At 38.6% G+C, this 21,021-nt stretch overlaps 1 protein-coding gene and 1 pseudogene across 9 annotated transcripts in view; one reads left to right on the forward strand and one right to left on the reverse strand.

The window, feature by feature from the left end:
* Nucleotides 1–1,217: 1,217 nt before the first annotated feature.
* The window catches only part of CCDC81 (coiled-coil domain containing 81), a 52,057-nt gene continuing 32,253 nt past the window's right edge, over nucleotides 1,218–21,021 (forward strand). For all 9 annotated transcript variants that reach the window (XR_012374536.1, XR_012374535.1, XR_012374538.1 and 6 more), the window contains exons 1-5: nucleotides 1,218–1,657; nucleotides 12,218–12,279; nucleotides 13,889–14,045; nucleotides 17,709–17,965; nucleotides 20,404–20,483. Coding sequence is in view for 4 of the 9 variants with exons in the window: in XM_025848642.2 (XP_025704427.1) it covers nucleotides 1,579–1,657; nucleotides 12,218–12,279; nucleotides 13,889–14,045; nucleotides 17,709–17,965; nucleotides 20,404–20,483 (635 nt within the window). In the remaining 5 variants the exon portion in view is untranslated. The remainder of the gene's footprint in view (nucleotides 1,658–12,217; nucleotides 12,280–13,888; nucleotides 14,046–17,708; nucleotides 17,966–20,403; nucleotides 20,484–21,021) is intronic.
* LOC112806231 (thymosin beta-4-like) lies at nucleotides 7,285–7,843 on the reverse strand (annotated as a pseudogene).

The following is a 21,021-nucleotide window of genomic DNA, read 5'->3' on the forward strand; positions in this document are numbered from 1 at the left end:
GTCTGGCATCCCTAGTTTCTGTTCACATGAAGTGCCAGAAGTTTCTCCCTCCCACCACCATTGCAACAGTCACTTTGGAAATCTGCTTGGCATTATGTGTTAAAATCTGCATTTCCCATGACCCAGTAATCTACTCCTAATTGTTTATACATCAGAAATGAGTATGTATGTACATCAAAAGTTTTGCTCAAGAATGTTTGCAGCAACATTGTTCCTATTGGCCCCCAAATGGAAATAACTCAAATATTCCCTCCACAGTGGAATGGATAAATACATTGTGCCATATTCATGCACAGGAATAATATGCAACAGTGAAGATGAACAAATTGCTACTACAGAAGCCATGGAGAATCTCACAGTTGAATGACAGAGCCACACACAAAATAATACATGCTATATGATTCCAGAAGTTCAAACACAGGCAAAACAAATTTATCATGTTTGTTGGAGTAATGCCTGGAGGAGGAATGGGGTGTTTCTGTGGTGACAGGGCTTCCTTCCTCTCCCTCCCTTCCTTTTTGCACTTATCATTTATTTATGCCATAAGAAGTTAGTATTCTGTGGGACACACTCTGGGAAAACTCTTTGTGTGACTTTTGTTTTATTAACTCTCAGTTTTCGTAGAGAACCTCAGAGAGATAGGGTAGCTTGGCTAATCTTGAGTAGTGAGGGATGGATGTAAGGGTTCTATTTCTTGACCTGGGTGGGGCTTAGGTATGTGTTCACTTTGGGATAATTCATTATCAGCAGAGGGGAGAGTATTAAAACAAGTCTGTAGGATGACATTCGTGCAGTGTACAGGGAATTAAAAAATGACTGTCATTAGAGAAACGTCAGTTTCTCTCCCCAGTCCTCCAGCTCTCCATTTCCTCAGAAGAGAGCCCAAGAAAACCAAATGCGAGAAACAAGGTCCAGTTCAAACTGCAACCCTCACACAGATCCGGAGACTCAAATGTCCACCGCTAGGGTTAAAAGGTATTCCCAAATTGGTCCAAAGTGCTTAAAAAAACGAGCAAGTCTCTTCGCTGCCCAGGGTAAGAAGGGAAAGAAAAAACAAAGATAAAAACGTGAAGTTACTCCCCAACTCGCTGTTGGGAGCTCGGGAATCACCCGGGCAACGTGGGGCCCCGCCCGACCCATCGTAGGAGGCGGGGCCAAGGCCTTACTTTGACACCCTAGCAACGTAGGAAGCCTTTGTCGCGTCCTAGCAACAAACCTCGCCCTCCCTGCGGCTGGCCTTCCCTCCCTTAGTCCTCCTTGCCAGCTCTTGGCTCCCGCTCACCCTCTCACTGGGCCTCTCGGTGGCCCCGAGGGCTTGGATTTGCATACTGGTGCGGGACAGCTCTCAGGGTTCCTGCGGCGGGAGCCACTCAGGCAGAGCCAGCACATGGTGGGAGGGACAGCAAGAAAGAGCGTTTAAGAAAAAAAATCAAGATTTGGTAATTTTTGTTTTTAAGGCACATCCAAAGCTCTGAGGAGAGGGGATTGAAGGGTGGGAAATTCACTTTTGTACAAACTCCATATAAAGAAAGAAGAGACCCATCGAGGACTGAGCACCTAGCCAACTGGAGACCTGCGATGTTGGACACCATCGTCCCTTCCGTGCAAGACCTGGGCAGGCAGGTGCTGCCCACGCTGCTGTCACTGAGCCAGGAGGGTAAGCGATGTGGGGCGAGGGCCCTGGGGGCTGGATCTTAACCCACTTGTGGGGAAGTGGAAAATCTTCCCTATCCTCTGGAGTGGCCATTTTGTCTTGGCAACCAGCTGGTAATCACAGCAGGCTCACGTTGGATGCCCAGAGACAGTTTCTTTATTGACTGCCTTAATGGGAATCAATAAAGGGGCCAGCTGAGGATTTTGATTAAAGGAGATAATGTATTAACTTGGGTACTAGCACAAAGTAAGAGCTCAATAAATGTTAGCTAAAAACAACCACCCCAAATGGCTCCTTCTCAGACTTCATGCAAAGAAAAGGTTACCTTGGTTGCCCTTGATGTTTTGGGGTTGTGTTAAGTGAGATGATCATAAAAGGAACTGGGTGGTTGGAAGAAGACCCGGCAGCTTCTTATAGAAATCTTACTAGACTTGATCAAAAGCATAGTTTCTTAGATGAGTCCCCCTAAAGTGACACTGAGATGTCTGTAAGCAATGGGAGCCCTTGGTTTTCTAGAAATGGAAACTATTGTTACTATCAAGTCTTGTAATTTAGGGACATTGCCTATGCTTTAACCAAATAACTGAAGAAGACAAAAATAAATAGGAATAGATGCCTCTTTTCTTTCCCCTGCATCACTCCTATTTTTTCCTGTTACAATAATTCTAAAAGAAGCATTAAATATAATGGTTTTATGGATTAAAAAATATTTGCCATATTTATAAATTTATATATAATTTATTTATGAGTGATTTTGAGAACCTTCTATGTGTTGGGTACCAGAGAACTGATGGTGAGCAAAAACCTTGGAATTTATAGTCTAGTGGGGAAGAGATACACATTAACCAAATAATCACAGAAATAAATATTAATTTACAATTAGTAAGTGCTACTAAGAAGGAGGTGCATGGTACACTGGGAACTTTTACTGAGGGCGAGGATGGGGATGTGTGTCAAGATTTGCTGAAGAAGAGATTTGAGCTAACGTGAAGAATGAATTGCAGTTAAATAGATGAGATGGATCAGTATGGTAGGGAGTGGAGGGGAGGCAACAGTGTTTTTGGCAGAGGAAAAAACAAGAGTGTGTTGATGAAAGTGTGTTGATGAAAAAACAAGAGTGTGTTGATGAAAGGGGTGACTTGAGGAATTGAAGGAAAGTAAAAATGGCTGCTTTGTAAGTGTAGGAGTGAGTGTTTTCTAAAGGAGGCTGGAGAAACAGGTCAGGTGATGCAGGGCCTTGTAAATCATATTAAGGATAGTGGCCTTTATTTTAAGCCTGATTGAAGGCCGTTAAGTGTTTTGCATGGAGCTAAAGGAGGAGTTGAATGATGTGATCAAGTCTGTGTTTTGAAAAAGATTGCTTTGGTTGCCAAGTGGAGAATGAATTGGAGAGTCAAGGATGCCTAGAACAGTAACTTAAGTGAGAGTGAATGGTAGCTTGGTCTAAATTGGTAGCAGTAAAAGTGGAGAGAAGTAGACAGACTGAAAGGCTATTTAGAGGTAAAATCTACAGATTGTGGTGGTGAACTGGATAGGAAGGTGGCAGAGAAAGGAAGTCTCGAGGATGAATTGAGTTCCTGGCTTATATAATTGAATAGATGATTGTGCCAGTCATTGTGATTGAAACCCTGGTTACAGGCAAGATTTAAGGGGAGGAAGATGCTGGTTTTGAGCACGTGAAGAGTCTCTGTGAGATATCCAAAGAGGCAGTTGGATACACAGGTCCAGAACCTGAAAATGGGGAGGGCATCTGGGCTTCTAAAAAAACACTTGGGGGTCATCAGCATTTTGGTGGTCATTAAAGCCCTAGGCATGGGTGTGACTGCTTAAGAAGAGTCTGGAGTGAAGAATGAAGGCCGAGGGCTGTACCTTTGAAAATTCCAACATTCATTTTATTTATTTATTTATTTATTTATTTATTTATTTATTTACCCATTTGAGAGAGAGAGCATGAGCGGGGTGGGAGGGAAGAGAAGGGGCAGAGGGAGAAGCAGATTCCCTACTGAGCAGGGGGCCCCCTGTGGGACTCGATCCCAGGACCCTGGGATCATGACCTGAGCTGTTGGCAGACGCTTAACCAACTGAGCCAACCAGGTGCCCAAAAATTCCAACATTTAATGGCTGAGTTGAGAAAGATGAGCTTACAAAGGAGACTGAGAAGAAATGGCTAGACAGATAGGAAGAAAACCCAAGAGACCGTAGTTGTCACAAAAGCCAACAGGAGAGGTGTTTAAAGGAGGAGAGAGTGGTCATCAGTGTTAGATATGACTGAGGGGTCAGAGAGGTGAAAATTAAACATATCTATTGAATCTTTTGACAAGGAGACCATTGGGGACCTCAGCAAGAGCTTTATTGGTTGAAGGACAGAAACAGAAGTCAAGTAACTACTTATTAACGTTCACAAATGACCCATTGTGAAGGAGATGAGGATAAACTTCCAATCTCAGCAAAACACATAAATTAACTTTACATCATTGTATATATTGAGTCCTGTTACTTCCATATGTTTCACTGAAGTTAAGTATTATGTAGTTATGGTACTTAGAAGGTCCTGTCATCATTTTATGGATGTGAACTCGGTCAAACTTTTGAAGATTACATAGCTAGCAATCTTTGGAGGCAGGAAGGCTGTAGGTCTTCAGTGCAACACACTGATCTTTTCACTGCACTATGCTCTGGGAATATGTTTCTTTGTTCAAATCATTCTTGAATATTTTACTTTGTTTGTGTGTTGGTATTTTAATTTTAGAAGATGTCTTACGAAGTCAGGGAGCTTATCTTTTATATTTGGTATTAATATCTATTTCAAGCATGTATTATTCTATAATTTACATAATGGACACTTAGTTCTTTTTTATAATGATCATATATAAAATACAGTATTCCTGCTACTTGGTGTTGTGTTTAAAAATATGGTTTTGAATGCATAAAATGTTTAGAATTTGAGGTCAAATGATGGTTGAACTAAGTATAGAAGGTATGTCTAGGGATTATTTCTTTATAATAGTGATTCTTGGTATTACACCTTTCTCTAAAATGTAAAATTAGCATATTCTTTAACTTGCTTCTTAGACTGGATTACAATTCTTTTTGTTTTGAGATTTAGTGATACCCTCTCTGACTTTGGGATGTCAGAAAAATTAAAGTTAAAAATCATAGTTTGTAAGATTTTCAAATCTGTCTATTCCAATTGAAGTGCAGGACCCTAAAGCTTCCTAAAGGGAATGATGTGCAGCTTTTCTTTTTTTCTTCAGTAAGAAATAGCAAATTTCGGTTTAGAATAATAAACTCTGCTCTTATATAACTTTGCCTGTTAGATTGTATAGAGTAAAATAACATGACTTGAATATATCATCCAAATGAAGAAAGATGATCCTCAAATTTCCAGTTAAGCTCAGTCAAGTCTTTTCATTAGGGTTTGGTTGCAAGCTATATAGTTTCTCCTGGCTCTAATTAAATCATTTCCTTTTGGTATAGATTATTTTCCTGAAATTTGAGCTGCCTATCATGAGTCTAGGTGAAAGACTTAATAGTTTTGACTTAATTTGAAAGGTCTCCATGTAAATCTGGGTATGGAGATTCTGTATTATTAGTAAATTAATGACATTTTTGGTCATGATGAAAATTTTGACTCAGTATACAATTGGGATTGGTTGTAAGACCTTCTTAGTTCTTAGCAACCAGAAGTAGAATTCTTTTGTCTATGGTGGTGGGAAAGAGTGGGGAATACAGTAGGATGGAGCAGAGCAGAGGAAACACTTGGTTGTAATCTTGTCACTTGGCTCACTGTAGCATGCAACCCGAGTTTTCTTTGGTGGGTGAGTGAATTTCTATCACCCAACTTGTTCCCAGATGCCCATGAGAATCACTGCTACTTCTCATTGCCTACCTATTCCTTCTCTGGCATATTAATAAAAATATTTATAATCCTGATATACTGGAATTAAAAGATTGCAATTGCCCTGCCTTAAGTAGTGGTTTAAGCCATTAGAAATAAAAGTTTTATATTATGTTAAGTGAAATAAGTCAATCAGAGAGAGACAATTATATGATCTCATTGACATGTGGAATTTAAGAAACAAGGCAGAGGATCATAGGGGAAAGAGAGGAAAAAATGAAACAAGATGAAACCAGAGAGGGAGACAAACCATAAGAGACTTTTATTTTTTTTTTTTAAAGATTTTATTTATTTATTCATGAGAGACAGAGAGAGGCAGAGGGAGAAGCAGGCTCCCAAGGAGCAGGGAGCCCGATGTGGGACTTGATCCCAGGACTCTGGGATCATGACCTGAGCCGAAGGCAGATGCTTAACCATCTGAGCCACCCAGGCACCCCATAAGAGACTTTTAATCATATGAAGCAAACTGAGGGTTGCTGGAGGGGTGTGGAGGGATGGGTAACTGGGGAGGGTGTGTGTTGTAATGAACACTGGGTATTGTATAAGACTGATGAATCACAGACCTATAGGTGAAGGTCTGTGATACAAATAATACATTATATGTTGATTAATTGAATTTAAATTTTAAAAAAAGAAAAAAAAGAAATAAAAGTTATACAAATAAATCAAGCAGTTTCCAAAGTAGGGAGAGAATTTGTCTTTTGTCACCAGCTGCATCCATATCCCAAAGTGGCAAACTGGTAAATGTCACTGTTCTTGATCTTTTATTTTGAGAATTAAAACATAACACTCTAGGGGCGCCTGGGTGGTTTAGTTGGTTAAGCAGCTGCCTTCGGCTCAGGTCATAATCCCAGATCCTGGGATCGAGCCCCATGTCGGGCTCCCTGCTCAGTGGAGAGTCTGCTTCTCCCTCTTCCTCTGCCTGCCTCTCTGCCTGCTTGTGCTCTCTCTCTCTCTCTGTCAAATAAATAAATAAAATCTTTAAAAAAAATAAAACATAACACTCTTGATTTGCAAAGAGTTCCTCAATGGAAAGTATCTTTTTTTTTTTAAGAAAGATTTTATTTATTTATTTGAGAGAGAGAACAAGAGCATGAGCTGGGTGAGGGGCAGAAGGAGAGAGAATCTCAAGCAGATTCCACACTGAGCACAGAGCCCAACACGGAACTGGATCCCAGAACCATGGGATCACGACCTGAGCTGAAATCAAGAGTCAGATGCTCAACTGACTGAGCCACACAGGTGCCCCTGGAAAGTATCTTTAATACACACACATCATTGGGTTTGGAATGGAGATGTCAACACAGACTTAATTTTCTGTGTTTCTTTTTTTTTTTCCAAGTCTAAAAATTTTTTATTTGTATATTAAAATTATGCATTTCAGTAATTAAAATTGAACAAAAAAATGTCACTCTGGTTAAACTGCATTTTACAGCCTGCAGGACACTTTGGACCAGCTTCATTTTTACTCTAGATTTCACTGTCCTCCCACCCAGCTTCTTCCTTTACCAACATGCAAGTTCTTTTCCTTCCCCGCCAGTCAGATAGGCAGATGGGAGAGGCAAGCGCGGTTTTCGTTGTCAGTAGTTTTGAATTCTTTGATGTGAAAAAGGGCAGCACAGCCATTTAAACTTGATCCAACTTCTTTGCATCTGACAAAGTTAAACAGCTAAAAGAAGTAAGAAGGCAATGCTTGTGGAATGTACCATGCATGTTGGCTGTGCACGCCTCATTAAGATTCGCCTGCTTGCTTTTCCTGTTCAGTCATTTCTTTGGAAGGCAGTGGATTTTTCTCCTGAGTTTCTGTCTTCTTCAATTTTGATTTATCAAATTTCTCACTCTAAGCCATATTGGGTTTGTCAGACTCAGTTGCAGAGGAAGGGGAGTGAGGCGCATGAGCCAGCAAAGTCCGTTCTGCAGTGGCCACCACCAAGTCTCTGTATTTCTAAATATTGGTTATACCTAGAGTATAACTTCATATCCCATATTTAACACTAGTTATTGGCAACTACTTATTTTTCTTCCACAGTTTTTTTTGGGGGGGAGGGTGGAGAACACAGCTCAGAACAAGAAAAACATAGAAGACCTTTCTCTGATCATTCAAAGCAGATAGTGAGAAGTCTATGCACTGATTCAAGACCTTGGGTCCCTACCCTAATGTCTGTGGTTAAAAATTATTGTTTTAGAGATAATATTAGTATATCTGTTGAAATCAAAAACAGCAAGTCAGAGCAGTAAATTAGGATTAGGCAGGGGTTCTGCAGAGCACTAACAGCAGAGAGTGGTGACATGTGGTAGTCTAACATTAACAAATGAGAACGAAAAGCAAGTCAAAAATTAAGCAAAAATATGGTGATCATTTTGCAATATAGACAAATATCGAATCATGGTGTACACCTGAAACTAATATAATATTGTGTCAATTGAATCTCAATTAGAAAAAGAATATGTTGTTTTATAGATTTAGTAATGATGTTCTATAGACATAAGACATTTAAAAAATATTGAAGGCTACTACATGCTACTCACTGTTGATAGTACACAAAGATTTAGTGCACCAAACAACTTAGGTCCCTGCTGTCATGGAGTTTATCATCTGGGCAGGGTTGTGGAGAAAGATCACACACACACACACACACACACACAAACATACACAAAATCTCTTACTAAAGAGCCCCCCCGCACCAAGAAAAAAGAATTAAGCAAATACAGAAGTATGGAGACAGTTAATGTACAGACAACAGCCTTTCCTGCCTCAATGGTGTTTGACTTTATTCCTATGTTATAGAATGGTATATGAATGAAGGTTTATATTTATCAGATGGCACAGAGTAGACACTCCAGAAATGCTTTTTGAATGGGTCATTAAGAAAAGGCTAGGGTAAGGCTGTCATTGAAAATGAAGAGATACAAAGCTTCCAGGACAAACAGAAACGAAAAGAATTTGCAATCACCAAACCAGCCCTACAAAAAATATTGAAAGGGTTGCTCTAAGCAAAGAGAGAGCCCAAAAGTAACATAGACCAGAAAGGAACAGAGACAATATACAGTAACAGTCATCTTACAGGCAATACAATGGCACTAAATTCATATCTTTCAATAGTTACCCTGAATGTAAATGCGCTAAATGCCCCAATCAAAAGACACAGGATATCAAATTGGATAAAGAAGCAAGACCCATCGATATGCTGTCTGCAAGAGACTCATTTTAGACCCAAAAACACCTCCAGATTTAAAGTGAGGGGGTGGAAAACCATTTATCATGCTAATGGACATCAAAAGAAAGCTGGGCTGGCAATCCTTATATCAGACAAATTAGATTTTATTTATTTATTTATTTATTTATTTATTTATTTTAAAGATTTTATTTATTTATTTGAGAGAGAGAGAATGAGAGATAGAGAGCATGAGAGGGAAGAGGGTCAGAGGGAGAAGCAGACTCCCCGCTGAGCAGGGAGCCCGATGCGGGACTCGATCCCGGGACTCCAGGATCATGACCTGAGCCGAAGACAGTCGCTTAACCAACTGAGCCACCCAGGCGCCCAGACAAATTAGATTTTAAACCAAAGACTGTAATAAGAGATGAGGAAGGACACTATATCCTACTTAAAGGGTCTATCCAACAAGAAGATCTAACAACTGTAAATATTTCTGCCCCTAACACGGGAGCAGCAAATTACATAATCCAATTAATAACAAAATCAAAGAAACACATCAACAACAATACAATACAACAGCAATACAACAACAATACAATAAAGTCCAGTAGGGGACTTTAACAGCTCCCTCACAGAAATGGACAGATCATCTAAGCAAAAGATCAATGAGGAAATAAGGGCTTTAAATGACACACTGGACTAGATGGCCTTCACAGATATATTCAGAACATTCCATCCCAAAGCTACAGAATACACATTCTTCTCTGGTGCACATGGAACATTCTCCAGAATAGATCACATCCTGGGTCACAAATCAGGTCTCAACCAGTACCAAAAGACTGCATATTTTCAGACCACAATGCTTTGAAACTCGAGCTCAATCATAAGAGGAAAGTTGGAAAGAACTCAAATACATGGAGGCTGAAGAGCATCCTACTAAAGAATGAATGGGTCAACCAGGAAATTAAAGAAGAATTAAAAAACTTCATGGAAACAAGTGAAAATGAAAACACAACAAAATCTTTGGGATGTGGCAAAGGCTGTCCTAAGGGGGAAGAATACAGCGATGCAAGTCTTTCTTAAGAAACAAGAAAGGTCTCAAATACACAACCTAACCCTACACCTAAAGGAGCTGGAGAAAGAACAGCAAATAAAGCCTAAACCCAGTAAGAGAAGAGAAATAATAAAGAGTAGAGCAGAAATCAATGAAATAGAAGCCAAAGGAACAGTGAACAGTTCAATGAAGCTAGGAGCTCATTCCTTGAAAGAATTAATATGATTGATAGACCTGTGGCCAGACTTATAAAAAGAAAAGAGAAAGGACCCAAATAAATAAAATCATAATGAAAGAGGAGAGATCACAACCAACACCGAAGAAATACAATTATAAGAACATATTATGAGCGACTATATGCCAATGAATTAGACAATCTGGAAGAAATGAATGCATTCCTAGAGACGTATAAACTACCAAAACTACACCAGGAAGAAATAGAAAACCTGAACAGACCCATAACCAGCAAGGAAATTGAAGCAGTAATCAAAAATCTCCCAACAAACAAGAGCCCAGGGCCAAATGGCTTCCCAGGGGAATTCTACCACATTTAAAGAAGAATTCTATTCTTCTGAAACTATTGCAAAAAATAGAAATGGAAGGAAAACTTCCAAACTCATTTTATGAGGCCAGCCTTTACCTTGATCCCAAAACCAAAGACCCCACCAAAAAGGAGAATTACAGACCAATATCCCTGATGAACATGGATGCAAAAATTCTCACCAAAATACTAGCCAATAGGATCCAACAGTACATTAAAAGGATTATTCACCATGAACAAGTGAGATTTATTCCTGAGCTACAAGTTTGGTTCAACATTTGCAAATCAATCGGTGTGATACACTACATTAATAAAAGAAAGGACAAGAACCATATGATACTCTCAATAGATACAGAAAAAGCATTTGACAAAGTACAGCATCCTTTCTTGATTAAAATTCCTCACAGTATAGGGATGGAGGGTACATACCTCAATATCATAAAAGCCATCTATGAAAAACCCACAGCAAATATCATTCTCAACAGGGAAAAACTGAGAGCTTTTCCCCTAAGGTCAGGAACACGGCAGGGATGTCCACTATCACCACTGCTGTTCAACATAGTACTAGACATCCTAGCCTCAGCAATCAGATAACAAAAAGAAAGAAAAGGCATCTGAATCAGCAAAGAAGTAGTTAAATTCTCACTCTTTGCAGATGATATGATACTTTATGTGGAAAACCCGAAGGACTCCATCCCAAAATTGCTAGAATTCATACAGGAATTCAGTAAAGTGGCAGGATATAAAATCAATGCACAGAAATCAGTTGCCTTTCTATACACCAGCAACAAGACAGAACAAAGAGCAATTAAGAAGTTGATCCCATTTACAGTTGCACCAAAAACCATAAGATACCTAGGAATAAATCTAACCAAAGAGGCGAAGGATCTGTACTCAGATAACTATAGAGTACTCATGAAAGAAATTGAGGAAGGCACAAAGAAATGGAAAAACGTTCCATGCTCATGGATTGGAAGAACAAATATTGTGAAGATGTCAATGCTACCTAGAGCAATCTACACATTCAGTGCAATCCCTATCAAAGTACCATCAACTTTTTTCACAGAGCTGGAACAAATAATCCTAAAATTTGCAATGTCCACAATAGCCAAACTATGGAAAAAGCCTAGATGTCCATCGACAGATGAATGGATAAAGAAGATGATTTGCTAGGGAAGAAACCAGAGAGGGAGACAAACCATAAAAGACTCTTAATCTTAGGAAACAAACCGAGGGTTGCTGGAGTGGAGGGGGGTGGGATGAAGTGGTTGGTGATTGACATTAGGGAGGGTATGTGTTTTGATGAGCGCTGTTTATTCTGTAAGACTGATGAATCACAGACCTGTACTCCTGAAACAAATAATACATTATATGTTAATTAAAAAAGAAAAGAAAAGGCTAGGGTGAAATAGGTGATGGGGATTAAGGGTCGAACTTGTGATGAGCACCAGGCGTTGTATGGAAGTGTTAACCACTAAATTGTACACCAGAAACTAACATTACATTCTATGTTAAGTAACTGAAATTTAAATAAAAACTTATAAAAAGTCTAGATTATACTTGGCTAGTTCTATTTATAGGATAAAAGGAACTCTGTCACAGTTTTATAGAATTTATAGAATTTCCTTTATAGAATAAAAGCAAATATGTGATAGAGTTCCTTTTATCCTAGAAAGATTTTATTCAAAAATTTATTGTTATTATTAAGTACATTTTTGGAACTTAAAAGGGTGAGCTTTAGTTACTAGGAAAGTTAACTTTGGGGAATGACCTTACTTTCTGTTAATTCTAAATTAATTAGGAATTACCATTATTTGATTCTGCATTTCATATTTACTTTTTTATTTACTAGCACTAGATTCTATCGCATGAGTGCTTAAATAAATTATTTTTTATTTCCTTTGAATTTTAGAAGTCTCTACTATCTGGGCAAACGTGTCAGAATTTGTGGAACGACAACTATCCCTACACAAGGTAAGATTTATACTTTAAGTTTAATGCAAGAGTCCAAAGGACTTTTCCTCCTTAGTCTTGTATAAGTTTGCTGTGAACAAGATAGCCGACTTTAGGGCCATCCAATTTAACTTTCAGTCCTGTAATTTTATGATGCTCCCACTTACGACTTATGGATAGTAGATTTAACAAACATGGATTTAATTTTTAGGTAATGAATTCATAAAAGTTCTGCTCTTCTAGTTGATACCAAGCAGATCACTGACTAGCCTGGCTATGTGTAGAGGAGCTAGATGAATTCTGTTTATCTGTGATTTGATAGTTCCTGGCATAGTTATAGAAGGATATACTGCTTCCTGTTTTGCCTCCTTGAAGGGAATGGGTTTTAACTTAAATACAAGAAGACAATCAGAGACTGAACTCATCTTGCCAAAAATGAGAAACTGTGCCCAGCCTTGAGTTTGGATGCCATAGAACTGAACAGATATTTGAGGAGTTTGGGGGGAGCTGGAAAATTGTGGAACTTATATGCTACTCAGAGGTCCCAATATAACAGCCCTTGGGCCAAATTCATCCTTCAAACTTTGGTTTGGTCTGATAATTTGAATTAGTCATCACCACCTAAAATTTGGGGAGTCTATATAAAGTTTTGCATCTGTTTCTCTCTTTTCTTGAAAAATCAGCAGATTTAACAATACCAGTTTTCCATTCCTGCATGATGACACTTGGCTGGAGCCAACAATGGGCTCTCGCCTTTGAATGGGATTTGTACTTTCTAGCCACTGTATTCTCTGGTTGGCTACCTTCACTCCCTTGCATTCTTTCATGGTGCCTGTAGGCATTTGTAACCCTTGAGGTATGATATTTCCAGGGAGACAGAGACCCAGTTTGAGAGCCAAAAACATTTGCTTTTACCCATCAGCCAAGATCACTACACTGCAACATATGCCTTGGATGCTGGATTGTCTGATTTTAAATGAGAGACAAAACCTAAAAGATGGAATGAGAAAGCAGAGATTCTTGTGGCCTCTTAAATTCCCTCTCTCTAATGGCAAATGATTAAAATTTAGAATTTCACACAATTTAGGACAAGAGGACTCTTTTTTTTTTTTAAGGATTTTATTTATTTATTTGAGAGAGAGTAAATGTGAGAGAGCATGAGGGCAGCGTGGGGGGCGGGGTGGAGAGGCAGATGGAGAGGGAGAAGCAGATGAGCAGGGAGCCCAACGTGGGGCTCCATTGGAGGACCCTGGGGTCATGACCTGAGCCAAAGACAGACGCTTAACCAACTGAGCCACCCAGGTACCCAGGATAAGAGGAATCTTAAAAATAGATTAAAAGTAGCTATGGCACCTATACAAGTTTTCTTAGTCCTCACAGCCCTTGAATGATAATGAAGATGGGCGATCTGATGTCAGAAGCATTGGAGATCAATATATTACATTTATATTTATATGGAAACTTAGAGTCATAATGTGCTATAGCTATAGGAGATTGTAGGGATCATTGACTGTTTTAATGCTTAATTCTTTCCATGTTTTTTGGATAATGGTACTAAGGGTTATTTTTCCTTACCCCTTCAGTGAATTCTGGTTGTTACTCTTTTTTTCCCCCTCCTTTTTTCTTTCAGGGGGTTCAGATCCCAGGACTTGGAATTTTCACTTTCATGAGACAAAAACTTGAGGTGGGAAACAACAAGTTTATTCTGATTCAGAGGCCCATATTTATCATGGCGGAGAAATTAGTACAGATTCATGGACTCAAGCAAAACAAAATATATATTCCTGGTAAGTATCTTCAACATTTAAGACCTTCTCAGAAAGTAACTGGGCTGGGGATGAAAATGAAAGGGCAAAGTCTGTTCATTTGCTACGTTACCAGTTTCTGATTTGAGGAGCTCTCTTGTCACATGGTCCCTTTGGAAGAGTGGGGGGCCAACGCAGGAAATGATATACAGTCTTCCTGAAGGCCATTTTAAACCTCAGTGGCTTAAGAGGCAGGCATGGGAAGACTTGATGTGACATCAACATCAAGACAAATTTATATAAATGCCACATTACAGAGTTGTGCAGACTTTATTCATTTTTTTAGCCCTCAGAAGTTAAAATGGCTATACTGAAAAAGTTAATTAGGGTTTCTGGTTAGAATTATAGTCCATATTAGCTATGAAAAAGATCACTAACTGTTTCTATCATATGTAATCTAAATTATTAAAATTTAAAAGTGAGAAGCTTAGTAATTCCATAGACGATTCCAACGAACACCTTGTATACCTTTCACACCCTAAAATCTTTTTTCCTTCTACCCTCCTTCCCTCTGCCTTCCTTTCTTCCCTCTTTCCACAAATATTTTCTGAGGCCCAACTATGTGTCAGGCTTTGTTCCAGGAGTTTGAGATGTAGTGGTAAACAAAACAGGCATGACACCTGACACAGGATGCTTGCTTACATTCCAGCTTTGGTGTGTGGACTTAGTGACACCTGCCCTTTGGGGGCTTCCTTCCCAATTTCTGGGCTGTGTTCCTTTTGACCTTCCTTATTATCCCCTACTGCATCAGACTCATACATGGATAAAGAGAGACAGTCTACCCCCAAAGTCAGCAAGTGAAAAGGCTAAAATTTGTCTTTATGTGAACTTTCCTGAAAGCTAATTTTCAGAGTAACTTCCCACCAAAAAATGAAAGATTGGAAAAACAAATACCAACAAATTATACTTTAGACTTCATTATGCATATAATCTGTATGGTAGATTTGATTGACTTTTCAGACGTTTTTACCTAGAGTTTTATGGACATATAATATCCTAATTCATCAAAAACCTACCAAATAAAGTAAAAATATAGCCAACTTTTTTTTTTTTTGACAAAAACATTTGCTCCTTAGAATTAGCTTTCCATCTTGGATCTCATACTATACTCCAAAAAAGTAGTTTAGATCCATAGTTAATTTTTTTTTACAAGGTTGAAGAATTAATTATTTTTTTATAAGTTTGAAGAAATTTCAGAATTAAATATATATGCTTGAGTTAATTCACAAGAACAATTCTGCCTAGAGGTTAGCTTTGGAGTTATGATTCTTCATCATTAATTAACTAGGTAACTAATTAAACAAGACACTGATCCTTAAAGATTGTCAAGATATGATCCTTGCTTTGAAGAGCTCAGAATTTAGCATGGGAAATAAATATATAAGCAAATGTTGCAACATGATTAAATGCTGTGAAAGCAGCATTGATCAGAACTGGATCAAGTGCTAGGGGAGCTGAGAGGAGAGCATGCCTAACTTTGCTCAAGGAGGGTTAGGAAGATGACATATAGCAGGAGGTCTTAAAGGTCTTGATAGGACTTTGTTGGCAGAGAAGCTATGGAAAATATTTCAGGAACAGTATGAACAATTCAAGAATAAAAGAAAGAGTAAAGCCTATTAAGGGAGTAATGGGTACTTCTGTATGACCAGAGCATATGATTGTGGAGGTGAGTGGGGGGAGGTAAGACAAAAATGGTTGGTAGCAGTCAAATTGTGAGGGCAGTAAGGACTTTGGAATTCATCCTACAGGCAATGAGGAGCCATTGAAAGTTTTTGAGCAGGGAATTGTATGTACTAGTACAGTTTTTAGTTTAGGAAGATAGCTCTTTTAGTTATAGTAGTTTCAGGGTGCCTGGGTGGCTCAGTTGGTTAAGTGCCTTCGGTTCAGGTCATGATCCCAGGACTCTGAAATCAAGCCCTGCATTGGGCTCCCTGCTCAGCAGGTAGTCTGCTTCTCCCTCTCCCTCTACCCCTCCCCCCCTGCTCGTGCTTTCTATCTCTCAAATAAATAAATAAAATCTTTAATTTCAGTAGTTTGGTGAAATATGGTAGAAGCCTGAATAAAGGCATTGGTAATCAGGAGGAAGATGAAGGAGTCAATTTATGACATATTTCATATGGAGAACTGATGGGATTTGGCTGCTGGTTGAGAGTGGTAGGTAGCAAGAAGAAGGGAGGTATTTAGCATGACTCAGATTTCTTGGAAAATAGATGTACATTCTTGTCATTAATGCCATAGGGAAAGAAGGGGGAAGGCAGGTTGGGGTGGCAGGTAAAATAATGAGTTCACTTTTGGACATGTTAAATTTGAAATTCCTGTAGGGATAATTAGGTGGAGATAACCCAAGGCTCAGGAGAGGGATGGAGACTAGAGGTCAAGATTTGGATAAATTTACTTAGGAGAGGATATGAAGTAAGGGGAAGAGACAGACAAGGACAAAGTCTTGTTTAAAAAAAACAAACAACAACGCAGCAATAAAACACCATCTTAACAGAAGTAGAAGAGGAAGGAAGTCAGCAAAGGAGACCAAGGAAGAGGAAATTGGAGAACCAAGAATAGTGCCATGGATACAAGAGCAAAGAGAGGGCATGGTCAACAGGAGTTACAGAGAGGTCATGAGAGTAAGATTTACAATGTATCCATTTGCTTGTCTATCATGAGTTGATACTGTCCTTACTGAGATAAGTGGGCTGGAAGACAGATTGAAGAGATGCATTGGATGAATGGGAGGGGACAATCTAGAAGCAGGCAATAGAGCATTTTCTTTTAAGAAATTTACAAAAAATAAAAAATAAAATGGAAGAAGGTGGTATAGAATCACCATTAAATTGTGCAGAAGACTATGGACTGATATAGGGAAGTTTGTGTCTTGTAGAGATATTAATCCTCATCAGCCAGAACTATTGGACACTTGAAAAGCTGTAAAGTAATGCTTGCTGAATGAATGTTTAGAATGTTCTTATCTTCTTCCTATCCTGTTCCTCTATTAGTGGATCTTGTTTACTGCCTCTTTTTGGATTTATCTTCCTGATCATTTTTGTTATTTACCCCCTTTTCTGACTGGCAGTCTGTTCTAGTGGAATAGACCCTGTGCTTATTTTTATGCTATGTATAACCATTTTCCTCTGCAATATAATTTATGGACTTATTAGGGAGGAAAAGCAAGTTATCCAGTTGGATACCCTCCGATAAGAAACACTTTCATTTGAAGGTAACTTCTATTGAAGATGACTCTCTTTTCAAAACAGTTGGCATTTATAGATATTTATAAACATTTAAAAACGGTTTGATAACTGGAGGAGATAGGCAAATATTGTGACAGTATGTCCTGAGAGATAAGAGGGCTGAAAACTTCAGAAAACCGTCTGCTGAAGAGATGCAGTTATTTATTACTGTGTCTCCAAGATAAAACCAAAACCTTGTCTGGAGTACTGCTTAGAAAGCTAATTGTTCTTATTTTGAGCAAAAATATACTTTTAGGGAAAATTGTGCCTATTACTATCTATTGATAGGGTACAACTAAGGGCACATGGACAATTCTATTTTTCAGTACTGAGAATTAAATAATTATTTGTGAGTGTATACGATATGTCCTTGTTGTAATTTCCACTTCTTTTCCCCCTACCCTGTCTTTTTCTCCTCTAGGTGATATCCCAGTTGTTCCACTTAATTTTGTCATGATATCCCTGGAGGGTCCATTTAGCAGGGATACAGTGGAAGGATGTGTGAAGGAGACATTGCTTTTTTTATCACGATCCATTTCCATCAAACCAAATGTGGAATTTACTTTCAAAGGAATCGGGGTCCTTGTGATTAGAGGCAACAAAGTGAAGATGAGATTTTATAAGGACTTCCTTTGTTCAATGGATGGAAGTGGGGCTTTGGCAAAAGCCCTAGCAAATGTAAATTAATGTTTTCCTTCTCTAAACCCCTCTCCCAATCATAGCTTTGAATTAACTGTGTGTCATTAATTATTAAGAAAAATTCAGGTTGAGGTGTGCCTGGGTAGCTCAGTTGGTTAAGCGACTGACTCTTGATTTCAGCACAGGTCGTGATCTCAGGGTCATGAGATCGAGCCTCACATTGGGCTCCATGCTCAAAGGGGAGTCTGTTTGAGATTCTCTCTCTCCCTCTGCTTTTCCTCCTGCTCGCATGCACACTCTCTCTCTCTAAAATAAATAAATCTTTAAGAAAAAAAAATTCAGGTTGACGTATTTTAAATGGCACTTACCCCAAGTGAAAAGAAGTGCTTTTTTATAGATGATTAACTCTTTGACAAAAAGGTTAGAAGGGCAAAGAAACTTTAAACTAATTTTTGGGTCAATGCCAACTGAAAAATATAAATAGTAATAGAAACTCATAATTCTGAATATTTTATAGTACCTTATGGTTTAAAAATTCTTCCACATGTATTATTTCATTTGAGGTGCAAAACTTCATCAGACTGGCATTATTATCATCCTGATTTTATAAATGAGAAAAATGAGGGTCAGATTATGTGGGAAGACTGAAATCAGGGTGCTAATAAGTGGTAGAACCAGAATTTCTACTCTTTTTTTTTTTTTTTTTTTTGCTGGTTATAGTATTTTAATGAAAGCCTACAATAAATCGAGTCATGGAAATGTATCTTTAACTTTTAATTTGCCATATTGTGGAACAAATTTCATAACTGACCCCATCATTGTTAACTATTCAGTAACTTGTATGACCTTTATGCTAAGTTGGACATAACAGAGTTTAAGGAGCTAGTGAATTAGTCAATCAATGGGACTAACTGAATGCTTAATGTGCCCTAAGTACACATCTGGGAATGAACAAAGTTGGTATAAGTGAATTAGATTATCATAGAATGTTATATAATCCTGTGTCCCATAGAGCAAAAGCCTGATTTTTAAGTGAAAAGGCTATAAAATGAAACTCTATAAATATGGTCAAATTTTACCCTCTAATTTCTTCTTTCATGGAGCTCTGGGGTGGGGACTTTTAAGAGCTGTGCATAATGAGGCTTTTGGTTGTTTTCTCCACAATCTGGCTTCACGCAAGATTTTAAAGAGGGGAACCGACCCTGTGTGTGTAAAGTGGAAACACACACAGGTATAATTCTCTCTTTTCCATGAAAACCAACCAGAAGCAAGGTCAAAGCATTTGCCCGTCTCTAATCTTCAGTGATTCTACGGAACTTTGTAGCTTTAATAATGTGTTTATAAAAGAGGAGAGCATTTTAATTGGCCTGCTGTACTCTAAGACATAACTTTTAAGGAGCGTTTTCTGGAAGTAGTCTGGAGAGAGAGCCTATGAAAAGAGGATGGAGGCCAAAGCAGATGGAGGACTTCTAGCCTTTTTGTCAAAGAGTTAATCATCTATAAACAAGTGTATCACCCTCATGGACAGAGGCACAAAGCACACAGGCCTGTTAAAGGGTCTGAGAAGTCTGGCTACAAAGAAGCCACTTTAGCTGCCTGAATCATGAATCCGGGAACTTTAGGTTAATCCAATACTTGTTAACATCTATAAAACACATTTTAGGAAATTGCTGTAAAATGGTGAGAGTGGTTGTTTTTCCCCTAAATATCCCATAACTTAAACCTGAGTGCTGTCCTGCAGAATGGTTCTCTTGGGAAGCTGTGGGTTTATTTCAATGATGCTGCTTTTGCTGGAAACATATTTAAAACCTCTTTTTGGAAATTCCCTTCAAAGCCTTTTGTAAACCATGTCATTAATCCCAAAATAATTTTGTATATTATTCTATACTAGTATAATGTAATATTGTGATTACTATATAATGTAGTAATAATTATAATAGTTGCCATTTGTTGAGTGCTTATTCTGTGCCAGCCACTTACATATAGTACCTCATAAAAATCCCATGAATCAGATCCTATTGTTATCCCCATATGCCCAGGATCTAAGGCTACATAACTGTTAACAGTAATACGGATGTGAACATGAATCCATCTGACTTCAAGCCCTTCTCTTAACCACCCAGTTTTAGAGTTAATTGGGTCAAGAGTGAAATTAGCATACTTGCTCATTTTCCTGATAGTTTCTATTAAGTTGGCTCTCCCCTTAAGGATGTGTAAAGGAAGCCATAAACTCTGAAGGCAATTTCCAAAGAAGAAATGGTTTGAGAAAAGACAGCATCAGTGGCATTGGTATGGGACTACCCAGGTGATACATGAGCTAATTCTTCATTGGATTTTAAGCTCTAGACTTTAAGCATTCGAAAAAATAACAATAGAGAGTACCATGGTATCCTTGCCTCTGAGACAGCCTATAGCTTAGATTTGTCTGTCCTGGACCACTGCCACAGGTGTAACCCTTTTCTGTCTCTGTCCTTCAGAGGCCGGACACTGTGGACTCCGTGTTGTCTAGCAGAGAGATCTTAGGGAAGCGACCCAACAGTGTGCTTGCATTTCCAAGGTCAGTGCTTTGCTCCACAGGTTCCTCCAGGTACAGCAATCCTTGTTGATTTACTAATGTGATTCGGCCATGTTTCTCACCTCTTCTAGCTCGTGTTCCTTTTAGTGTTCTCTCTCTCTCTCTCTCTCAGTGCTCCAGTAAAGAAGAATTTAATGCATACTTTCCGTGGTTAAGATAGAAAACAATGGGCAGTTAGACTATTCCTTCTTTTTTTTTAGTTTTTTTCTGATGATTTAACGATTCTAAACATCACTTGGTGCTCATCCTGATAACTGTACTCTTAATCCCCTCTGTCTGACCATCCCCCCACCCACCTCCCTTCTGGAAACCACCAGTTTATTCTCTGTATTTAAGAGTCTGCTTTTTTGTTTGTCTCTTATTTTCTTTGTTTGTTTGTCGAACTCATAAGTTCCACATATGAGTGAAATCATATGGTATTTGTCTTTCTCTGTATGACTTATTTTACTTAGCGTTGTACCTTCTAGGTCCATCTAGACTATTCATTTTTTAAACTACTCTTAGTTCCCTGGAAATTCTG

The sequence above is a fragment of the Callorhinus ursinus genome, unplaced genomic scaffold (genome assembly GCF_003265705.2).
Source record: "Callorhinus ursinus isolate GAN/ISIS: 27379988/994484 unplaced genomic scaffold, GSC_fseal_2.0 scaffold35, whole genome shotgun sequence".
Classification (NCBI taxonomy): Eukaryota; Metazoa; Chordata; class Mammalia; order Carnivora; family Otariidae; genus Callorhinus; species Callorhinus ursinus.